We start from the raw sequence: 11,607 nt of genomic DNA on the forward strand, positions 1-11,607 counted from the left end.
GAGGGTGGGATGATTTGAGAGACAGCATTGAAACATGTATATTACCATATGTGAAAAATATCGCCAGTCCAGGTTCGATGCATGAGACAGGGCACTCAGGGTTGGTGCACTGGGACGATCCTGAGGGATAGGATGGGGAAGGAGGTGGGAGGAGGGTTTAGGATGGGGGACATCTGTACATCCATGGCGGATTCATATGAATGTATGGAAAAAACCACTACAACATTGTAATTAACCTCCAATTTAAGATAATTAACAACAACAACAAAAAAAACATCTGGGTAAATATACAGAATGGGCTTCCCTGGTAGCTCAGCAGTAAAGAATCCACCTGCAATACAGGAGACTTGCAGAAGACACAGGTTCAATCCCTGGGCTGGGAAGATCCCCTGGAGAAGGAAATGGCAACCCACTCCAGTATTCTTGCCTGGGAAATCTTATGGACAGAGAAGCCTGGCAGGCTACAGTCCATGGGGTTGAAAAAAAAAAAAAACACTACAGGCTATTTTTCTCCTTTTGAATTCTTTAAGATATGTATGACAGTTGTGAATACAATACATTTGAAACCTAGAGCATAACATAAAGGAGGGAAGGGAAGTGACCTATATTGCTATAAACTTTCTACATATGACTTAAAGTCTTAAAATATAAATATATATGGTGAAAGGGTTAATAAAGCATGTATCTCCTAATTGCTAGAGCAACCACTAAATTAAAAAAAAAACAAAGGAGACACTGACAAAAAGCAAATAGGTGTGTTTAAAATGAAATATTTAAATTGCAGTTGCATTCGCTATGCAAGACCCATGCACTCAAAACTACCAAATATTACTTAGATACTGAGATAAATTTTTATAGACCTAAATAAATTGAGAGATATACTATGTTTGTGAATTGGAAGACTCAATATTCTTAGTATTTCAATGATCCACAGACTCACTGTAATTCCAAACAAAATCCCTGTAGGCTTTCATGCAGAAATTGGCAAGCTGATTTTAAAATTTATATGAAAATATCAAGAACCAAAACATTATGAAAAGAACAAAGTTGGAAGATTCACTGTAATTAACAGAGTGCTGTATTGGCAGACAGATCAATGCATATGTGCTCAACTGTTTTTGACAAGGGTACCAAGGTAAGTCAATGGAGAAGAGATAGTCTTCTAAAAAATGCTGCTTGAACAATTAAATATGCATATGCAAGAAAAAGGAAAACAATGACCCTTAACTCATACCAGGTAAAAATATTATCTCATTATTGGCCATGGGCCTAAATATAAGTGAAAGTGAAAGTCACTCAGTCATGTCCAACTCTTTGCGACCCCATGGACTATACAGTCCATGGAATTCTCTAGCCCAGAATACTGGAGTGGGTAGCATTTCCCTTCTCCAGGGGATCTTCCCAACCCAGGGATCGAACCCAGGTCTCCTGCATTGCAGGCGGATTCTCTACCAACTGAGCGACAAGGGAAGCCCAAGAATACTGGAGTGGGTAGCCTATCCCTTTTCCAGCAGATCTTCCTGACCCAGGAATCAAACTGGGGTCTCCTGCATTGCAGGTGGATTCTTTACCAACTGAGCTATCAGGGAAGCCTGATAAATATAAGAGCTAACATTATAAATCCTCTGAAATAAAAATATGAGAAAATCTCTGTTACCTTGTGTTAGAGAATTGTTACACAGGGTATAACAGCATGAACTGTAGAAGAACAATTTGATAAATTGGACTTTATCAAAATTAAAAATGTCTTTTTTAGGAAAGACACTGTTAAGATAAAAACAAGCCACAGCGTGGGAGTAAAGACTTGGAAAACACATAGTGATAGAGGGCTTGCATCCAGAATATATAAAGAACTCTCACAATTTAACAATAACAAAAATGGCAAAAGATTACAAGAAATAGTTCACCAAAGATATATAGATGGCAAACAAAAGAACATGAAAAGATGCTGAATATCAGTTATTGGAGAAATGCAAATTAATAGCACAATGAGTTACTCTTATACAGTATCTAGAAAGACTAACAATACTAATAATACCAAGTGCTGGCAAGAAAACAAAACACTGGAACTCTTATATGTTGCTGGTAGGCATCCAAAATGGTACAGTTACATTGTAAAACAGTTTGGTAGTGTCTTGTGAAGTTAAACATACACTTACCATATGACCAAGCAATCCCACTCTAGATATTTACCCCAGAAATATGAAAATATATGCCCACACAAATGCCTAAACATGAGTGTGTTCATATCAGCTTCTTTCATAATAACAAAAAAAAAAAATTCAAGTGCATACCTTGGTCTATGGTAAGCAAATGGAGTATCATTTGACTACAGAAAGGAACAGACTGTTGAAACATGTCACAACATGGATGAACCTAAAAAGCATTAAGGTAAATGAAAGAAGCAAGATGTGTAAGGCTATATACTATGAGATTCATTTATATAACATTCTAGAAAAAAACAAAACTAGAAGAAGAAACAAGATTGGATGTGAGAGTAGGGGAGAAGTTTAATTGTAAAGAGGAACAAGGGAATGTTTTAGGGGAATGAAAATGTCCAATAGCTTGACTGTGATGGTATTTAAATGACTAAATATTTGTCAATATATATAGAACTGTACACTTAAGAGAGGTGAACTTCATGGTATATAAATTATACCTCAATAACCCAAACTTCATTTTCAAGAAGAGACTGCAGTTACATATATCATGACAATACATGGAAAATGCATCTGGAAATTACATTAAAGCATTACCACATACAACCCACTATCATATTGTGCTAGTTTTGCATTTCCTTTTATGAAAACACCTGTTAAGCATTAAGGATAGAAAAAATACTAAGAAATATTTAATTCTAGTTAATGATATGCCTGTGGGAGTATTTAGGTGTGAAGTGTACTGATATCCACAACTTACTTTGAAATGCATTCCACACACACAAAAAAGGGAGATTGATAGAAGAAGAGAGGAATTAGCCCACAGATAGGCAATAAAGCAAATACAGCAAAACATTCATTGTAGAATCTAAATATTACATGGATGTTCAAACTATAATTATTTTGCTTGTTTTGTCTGAAAATTTTTATAATAAAATGTTGAAGGGAAAAAGATGCTGATACAGAACAACAAAGTAAACCCAAAGAATTAGAAATGGAAATAAATGTAAAAGGAGAAATCAACAAAATGGAAAACACAATAAAGAAAATTAACAAAGGTAAAAGTTCTTTCTGTGAAAAGCTCAACAAATAAAATAATAAATATGACAGCAAGGCTACTCTTGATATGTGGATCTTGACAGAAGATGTTTATTATCTCAGAACAATCCAAGAATTTATGAGATTTGTCAGAGATTTCATCCAGGGCCCAGAGGAGAATATAAGCTCTGGAGTAGTTTGAAGAATGGAGGAATGGGGGAAGAGAACCAAGCTAACCAGTAGTGAGGCTGTGTGCTCTTATTTACTATCCCATCTGACTGACCCATGCTCCTGGGTGACGGCCTTGCTAAGTCTCACAGTCCTTTGAACCTGTCAGCAGACATTTAAAGCAATGAATCTGAACTAGACATGGATATCAGAACTATCTGGAATGTTACAATGCACATAACTAGGCCTCCACAGGTGATACACCTCTGGTTGACAACCATTACATTAAACAAATATTCTATATGGCTAATAACAACAATACAAAGAGGGATAACATATATTGAGAACTTCCTTTATTCCAAGGCACTTTTTTTGGTGCTTGACATTTATCAACTCATTAAATTCTATCAGTCCTTTAAATTCTAGCATTTAGCCCCATTCTACAAACAGGCAAAGAATGGCTAAGTCACGTGTACAAAGTGACAGCTTGTGAGTGAAAAGGCTAGAATCTGAATCTAGGCTGTGAGCTCCGAAGTCCCAGCTCTTCACCACTGGGCTATGGAAGAATAACAAACCTCCCTCCTCTGCCCCAGTCCAAAACTATCAAAGCAATACTTACTTAGTGCCTCTACAGACACCTGGGTGAATGAAAACAAGATGTGGACTCTTGCCTCTAGGGGTTTGTGTTCCAGGTAGAAAATTCAGCCACAGGCATTTCGCTATGATTTAAAGAAAGTTACCAACTGGAATGCAAAAACAGAAGCTTAGCTATGTTGTTGAAAGTTACAAGGATAGTCAACAAATAAAGGGAAAATAAAAACTTAACGAACATTGTGAAGCGCTACAGAGCAGAAGATCAAGGTTAATTGAACTAAATCCTTACTTTTCATAGGAGGGAAAGAAAACTGAGAAATGCAGATGTGAAGGTATTCCCTGGACCTTTGGAGATGCTCATCAGAGGAATTAGAAACCTTGAAAAGAAGCTGCCCTTGGAGGTGTGACTGGGAACGCACTGAGATTACATCATATCCCAGAATGTTCTGCACACTCAGACTCAACATGGGAAATGTGACTTCAAAGGGTGGAAGCTGCCTTTGAGTCTGTGCTTCCTCCTTCCACAATTAATATTGAAATAAGAATGAGACTCAATTCCTGGAAATACTGGAAGCAGGAAAAAGCAGGTCATCAGCAGACCAGAAACCCTGATGAATCTCTATGGAGCAGCAGATATGGAATTGATTGATAAAGAGTAAATTGTAGGCCAAAATGTCCCTGGGAGAAGGTTCAGGAAGGCTCTGAGTGAGAGGGTGCACCTGCCAGGCAGGAGTGGGCTCTGGGGAAGCCATCTAGAGAGTCACCTGGAATCAGCTGCCCGTCTGACTACAGCTGAGTCATGAAACTAATCTCTGAACAGCTGTTGAAAAGCAGATGCAGATTCAGTAAAGCTGAAGTGGATCCCAAATCTGCACTTCTCTGAGCCCAGGCCATGCCCAGGCTGCTGGTCCATGGAGCGCAGTGAAGGGTAACAGTGATCTAGACAGACTTCTTCGGGAGGGGCCGCTGAGTGGCCACTAAGAGCGGGAAAGAAAAAGACAAAGACTAATGTCTCGAGATTTCCTCGGTCACCATGAGAGACCCTGAGCAAAAACAAACAAACAAACAGGAAAGCAGACAGTGCTCACTGAAGCATGCTGCTGTGGAAGTAATATGCTCTCGGGTTTATTTATTTTAATAAATAGAGGTAAGACAAAAGACAAAAGAGTTGAGTGGGAGGGAAGTATTGATAAGAGGAGGAATCTGACAACAGGTGGAATCAAGTCAGATTTGGAATGGTCTGAGAGAAATGAGCAAGCAGAAACCTGTGTGAAGTTGACACTGTTTAGCCTCAAAGTGAGAGCAGACAAGGACACGGTGGTACCTGGCCTGGTAGAGCTGAAGGTTACTAAGCAAAGCTCTCTTGTCCATCCCAACTCCAATAAATCAATAATTTCCTGAGGATAATTTCCCTGAGGTTAAAGACACTGCATTTCAGATTTTGAGGGCCCACAATATGCCAAATAAAGAGGAAACTTCATCCTTCCATCGGCTTGGCTTCTGATGAATATGTGAATACCCAAGAGAGAAGGCTTAACAGCTTTCAGAAAGGAGGAGAAGAGGAAAGAGACAAACCTGGGCACATCTCCATATACTGGAGATGCTAGAAGGTGGGGACAGGATCTAGAGAACAATAGCAGCCGCCTCTGTCTGAACCCCAAGAATAAGGGGCTGTGGAGGGGTGGCAGGTGGGGCATCATGTAGCTATCACAGCAGCTCATTCCATCAGCCCTGAGTTGTGTCCCCAAGCCTGGGGTTTCTGAGATAAGTTCCTGGGCGTGCTGCTGAGGCCAAGATCTCCCTGACCCATGAAGGTCCCCTTGCCCGGCCCAGCTGGCCTGGCATGGGCTCACCTGGACAGCTCCACAGTGGGCTTTCTCCAGCTGCCATCCCTGCCTCCTCTTCTTCTTGTCCCAACCTGAAGATCCCATGTGGCTGGGCCACAAGGTATCCTGTTGAGAGGAAATGACAGAGGACTTGGTTATGAACATCTGCAGCATCCCAGAACCAAGGCCCATCCTTGCAGGGCGGGGATGGTCTGGCTTTGGTGACTGCCCTGTGAGCCTAGCCAGTGGGCCCTCAGTGCAGACCATCCACAGAGAAGGCGAGATAATGACCATTCTGGGCAGGGGGCAAACGCCATTAGGAATTCCTGACCGGGAGCCTGAGGCCTGACTTACTCAGGGCCCAGATACCCCTGAGCTGCAGCAGCCCAGAGAGAGAAACACAAGGGGGTGTGTTCCAGTCACCCAGTGGAGGGTCCCTCACCAACGGAGACCAGGTGGCTGTAGTTCTCCAGCATGACGTCCCTGTGGAGGTTCTTCTGAGCAGCGTCCAGCTGCTGCCACTCCTCCTGGGTGAAGTCCACAAACACGTCCCTGAAGGTCAATGTTTCCTGCAACAATACACTTCTCCGTAGCCCACTGTCACAACTAGGGGGGGTTGGGGGTCAGGGCGCTGGCATCCCTCTACCCAGAGGGTAGAGACCAGAGATGTTGCTAAATATCCTCCAATGCACATGGCACCCCTCCACAACATAGCATTATCTGACCCAAAGGTCAAGAGTGCTGAGGTGAGAAAAGTTAAGGTTGATCAAACACACAGTGAAATGGAACGGACACAGAAAGGACTAGAATGTGCTGTAATACGTGAAAAGGAAGAAAATAAAAGAAAGGGGGATTCTTCCATCGAGAGAAATAAATATGCACACATGATTTCTGGCAGCATGCATGAAATATGAAGGAGATATGGAAACAGGGTGAGAAGGAAAATTATTTTTCACCTTTTGTTGAACAAAGTGTTTGTTTGAATGTTTTATCATAGGTACAGAGTACTTTTTAAAAAATGCTCAATTCAATTTATTAATGCTCTATTCAGAACACATTTTTAGAATTTCCGCATCCATGTGCTTAAATAAAAGTGGTCTTTCGCTTTTTACTTTTCTGTAGTATCTTCCTCGAATTTAGGTGGCATCATAGCATGAATTGGATTCCTTCTAATCTTTCAACAACAGCCTGGAAGAGTTGAACACAGAAATTATCTGGTATTTAAAATTTTGTGAAAGTACCAATCAGTCCAGGATTTGGGAAAGCAAATTTAAAGTGTGAATACCTTTGGTTCAAAAATTCTTCCAGGTGTACTCTCTGTAAATACCTGTACTAATGGGCCAACAGATACATAGAAAGCAGTTCATGAGGCACTGTTTACAATAGAAAAATAAAACAAAAAACCCAAATATTCATGAAAAGAGAAATAGTTAAATGAGACATCCATACCATGAAAGAGGAACTGAAACAGTTTCTATGTACTGATGGGGACCACCACCATAATATAATCAAGTGGGAAAAGCAAGATGGGTATGGGGGTGTGATGGCATTTGAGAAAAAACACACATTACATGTACCTCTGCTGCTGCTGCTAAGTCGCTTCAGTCGTGTCCGACTCTGTGCGACCTCATAGACGACAGCCCACCAGGCTCCCCCGTCCCTGGGATTCTCTAGGCAAGAACACTGCAGTGGGTTGCCATTTCCTTCTCCAATGCATGAAAGTGAAAAGTGATAGTGAAGTCACCCAGTCCTGTTGGACTCTTCAAGACCCCACGGACTGTAGCCTACCAGGCTCCTCCATCCATGGGATTTTCCAGGCACGAGTACTGGAGTGGGTTACCATTTCCTTCTCCAACATGTACCTCTATTTTTAGTTAATTAAACTGAAGTAAATGCATTTACAGTACCTTATCACCAAACTGCTAACAGTGGGCATCTCTGAGGAAGAATGTGGTACTGGGAGAAGAAGAAATAGGGATCTTTTGGATACTGTTTATTTTATGCATATTAGAACATGAGACGTGGATTTACTTTCACAATTTTAAACATAATGAAAAGGCAAAAAGTGCACTGAAAATGAAAGTGAGTAGAAAAAGCAAGATAAGTTTATGCATTTAAACAATTTTCTTTGAGAAGGCAAAAATATGAAGTGCAGTTCCAAGAGTAAGAAGTAGACAAAAATGTCTTTTCCTTTCTATATCATTCTTTTTTTGTTGTTGTTGTTGTCTTTTTGGTGAAAAGAGGAAGGATTGGAGAAACCTGAGGTGGATGACAGGTTGAGCAGAAAACAGCCAGAGCTGAGGGAACTAACATATATTTTTTCAAGGTTGCAATATAATTTCCTAATTGCTACCTTAAATTAACTGGAAACAAAGTAGGGGTAAATTAGGAACTCACCTGGAACATGGCCATCTGGTTCTGCCCAGACCAAGGATGGAGATCTAGGAAGGCAGAATCAGGAGGGTTGAGGTCAGTGCACACAGCCCTGAGACCACCATCACCAGCCTAATAACAATCACCCCTGCCCCACAGTAAGGATGATCAGGACACAAGGCCTGGTAGCTCCAGGCTGTTCCTTTGGCTAAGATCCCATGGGTTTTGCACAATCCCATGGAAATTGATTTTCTCTCCCTGGACAGATATGACTGTGTTTAAAAACGTCTACGCGGAAGCCATTAACAACCTGATATTTCCTTTCTCTCAAAAATTCTATGCCTGGGAATTTATCATAATTTATTTGCAAAGATGTTAACTGTAGGTGTTTCCACCATTCAACAATCTGGAAGCAACTAAACCTCCAGTAAAGGTGGCTCAAGTTTAAAAAAAATAAGATGCACAAAATGGGAAATACCACATGGGCTTTAAAAATGCAATGGAATCCTGTTCTCATGTCTTAACATATTTAAAAGCAGGTTACCAGAAAGCAGGTGGGTGGGATCTCCTTTGTTAAGCTATATGCATGTACTGAAGAAGAACATCTATTAAAACGCTGACCCTGCTTACCTCTGAGGGTTGATTTCACCTTTCCTTTTTTGTTTACTCGCATTTTATCACTTTTGACAATATTAATTACTAGTAAAATAAAAAGGAGAAATTATTACAAACCACCTAATTATCACAATGAGCCCTTGAGGTGACAAACCCTGAGCAAAGTCTGGAGACAGGGACAACTTGCTGTGGTTTGGAGGAAGGAGACTAACCAGGGCTGAGTGCAGGGTGGAAGGGAAAGGGGTGGAGGGCGGAAGGCAGGGGGATTGAGGGAGGTTAAGCGCCTGGCATTGGTCAGGTCCACATGGAATTGGAAACCATTGACTTTGCTCCCCCCGACCCTGGTCCTTCCGGCCCACCACCTCCCTGTTCCCTCCCTAATTCTTCCTTATTTCCCATCATGGCCATTTGATTGCCAAGCTCTTCCTTATTTGGCGGTTTTCAAAACAAATTTTCAGCAATGAGCTTTTGTTAACCACTGCCACTCTAGCAATCCCTGCCTTAGTATCAGGGCAATAGGGTTCAGCAAGATGGAGCTTAATGAGTCATGCTTCCAGACCCAGTTACTAGCATGAAAATGGGGTAGCATAGCTAGGTGATGGCTACCTAGAGAGTACTCTGAGATTTCACAGACATGCAGAAACCAAAAACATCTCTCTGGTCATTTAGTCAGTGTAGAGGAGATTCAGCATTTCTGCTACAGGGAAGTGGGCTGTTCATACTATGGGACTGACTGAAATAGCCGACAGCACAAGAGGAGAGCACAAATGTGTGTGCACAAATGTGTTAAGAGTGGAGAAAGTCCTGGGAGGTAGGGAATCAATCTTTCCAGCCTGATCATGTCCTTGCTAGCACTACCACAGTGCAGCATCCCTCCATCCATCCATAACTTTCTCATCTCTCTCCTGCAATAGGGGTTCAACTGACCACCATGACACAGCTCTTGATGGTGGCTAGAAGTCTTGCTCTCTCTCAGCTGAAGGAAGGGACAGAGGGCACTGCAGGTTCAGTTCATTTAGAACCTGCTATCCTGTGAGCCACTTCCCTCTAACCACAGCATCTGAGTCTGTTCTGTGGGTCTCCCCACTCTGCCCTGAGGTCTGGGCTGGTGCTTTTCTTCCAACTCCCCACGGAGAAGCTGTCTTTTTGGGTTTTAGGGTTTTTTTCTTTTTCTTTTTTTTGGTTTGACTGCTCAGCTTGTGGGATCTTAGTTCCCTTACTAAGGATTGAACCCTGGACCCTCAGCAGTGAAAGCATGGAGTCCTAACCACTGGACCACCAGAGAATTTCCAAATGAGCTGTCTCATTACTAAGGAGGCAGGACCCAAGGATTCAAAGACAAAGAAAGATACCTTTGCTAGGGCCTTTTCCCTTCAGGACCATGTCTCTACCTCTGACCAGGAAAACTCACCTCCTTCTGAGGTCTCAGACTGGGTCTTCTGTAGACTAACTAAGGAAGCCCATGGTAGATCAGCCGGCGTCTGAAGCTGTGAGCTGTTGGCCGTTATGAACCCTGACCCTGGAAAGGGAATGACCACACAGGAGATGCAGTTAGCAACGTCTATGATGGAGTGAAGTTGAGGAAAATCCAAATGTTTCCCTTGACACTAGAAGGCACAGTGCCTCCCTCTAGTTTTAAGAATTGACATTTAGTAAGCTCAGTTACCACCACCATTAGATAAAGAGCTAAGCACTGCCTTACTTCCTAAGAGTCTGGGTTCTGGAACCAAACTGACCAACTGCTCTACTGCTTTTCTTCAGTTAATAACAGAGGTGAGTACCTACTTTGCCCATTCTACGTGAACAGAGATCCCCCATCTTGAGGAGCCATATTCTTAGCAGGGGAGAGACAGTAAGCAATAAAGTTGATAAATTCAGGGTATATTAGTTAGAAATGCATAGATAGTATGCTGAAAAAAAAGAAAAAGGATCCCCCTAGTTTACTGTGTGACTTTGGTCAAGTGTCCGAGCCTTTCTGTTCTTGCTTTCTCTCTGTAAAATGAAGAGAATCGTAGTACCTACCCATGGGGCTATTGTGATGACTAACGTGAAACAATGGTGTCTGGTATTCACTATGCACTAAGTAAACAGTTGGGCCAGGAAGATTCCCCTGGATAAGGAAATGACAATCCACTCCAATATTCTTGCCTGAAAACTGCCACAGACAGAGACGGTCTACAGTCCATGGGGTCACAAGAGTCAGACAGGACTTAGCGACTAAACCACCACCAAGTAAACAGTTGCTAAAGCAATCAATTAATGAACCATTCACTCGTTAACTCCGTAGTCCCCTCTCCTCCCCACGGCCGTCACTCAACACCCCAGGGGTTGGGAGCTCATTACCCACGGCCCACTGCTCCTCCGACCTCCCCATCCAGCCCGCCCCCAACTTCGCCTCCCCTTACTAAACTACCTGGAACCCGAGGTCTGAGGGCGTAAAAACAGCCAGCACCAATTAGCACCGCCCTCTGGGTGAGCAGAACACTTCCGCTCCCCGTTGCCCTGGGAGCCCAAGTGCTGCGCACGCGCAGAAGGGAGGTGAGGGGGCTGGGGGGATGGCAAGATAGCCAATGGGCAACATGGCGCCTTTCAGGGACGCTGGTTCTGACGTGGCTCCCTCTGAGGTTAGATGGAGCGACAAGGTAGTGCGACCATTTTCCGCGACGAGTCGTACGAAAGGCTGGGGGTCGGGGGGGGGGGGGGGGAGGGCGTCTCGGGCGGCGGGAGGCAAATGGGCTCCGCGCAGACTGTCGTAGCGGAGCCGGGTCCGCTGCCTCCGAGGCCCGCTCTCCTCGTCCTCTTGCGCCGCCGGGCCTCCTTGTGGCTGTGCTCCC

At 42.9% G+C, this 11,607-nt stretch overlaps 2 protein-coding genes across 11 annotated transcripts in view; one reads left to right on the plus strand and one right to left on the minus strand.

Moving 5' to 3' along the window:
• The window catches only part of LOC133053029 (uncharacterized), a 45,502-nt gene extending 40,721 nt beyond the window's left edge, over positions 1–4,781 (plus strand). The window contains exon 5 of the mRNA XM_061137811.1: positions 4,258–4,781. Coding sequence (XP_060993794.1) covers positions 4,258–4,366 — 109 coding nt within the window. The 3' untranslated portion in view covers positions 4,367–4,781. The remainder of the gene's footprint in view (positions 1–4,257) is intronic.
• The window catches only part of ZNF674 (zinc finger protein 674), a 35,157-nt gene extending 23,774 nt beyond the window's left edge, over positions 1–11,383 (minus strand). Inside the window, exons 1-7 of one of the 10 annotated variants that reach the window (XM_061137805.1) lie at positions 11,187–11,373; positions 10,185–10,292; positions 8,183–8,226; positions 7,693–7,741; positions 7,363–7,455; positions 6,228–6,354; positions 5,813–5,911 (exon numbers count right to left, since the gene is read on the minus strand). In XM_061137805.1, coding sequence (XP_060993788.1) covers positions 5,813–5,911; positions 6,228–6,261 — 133 coding nt within the window. In that variant the 5' untranslated portion in view covers positions 6,262–6,354; positions 7,363–7,455; positions 7,693–7,741; ... (1 more) ...; positions 10,185–10,292; positions 11,187–11,373. The other 9 variants (XM_061137804.1, XM_061137809.1, XM_061137807.1 and 6 more) reach the window with 9 other exon arrangements.
• Positions 11,384–11,607: the final 224 nt, after the last annotated feature.

Source organism: Dama dama, chromosome X, assembly GCF_033118175.1.
Source record: "Dama dama isolate Ldn47 chromosome X, ASM3311817v1, whole genome shotgun sequence".
In the NCBI taxonomy this organism is placed as follows: Eukaryota; Metazoa; Chordata; class Mammalia; order Artiodactyla; family Cervidae; genus Dama; species Dama dama.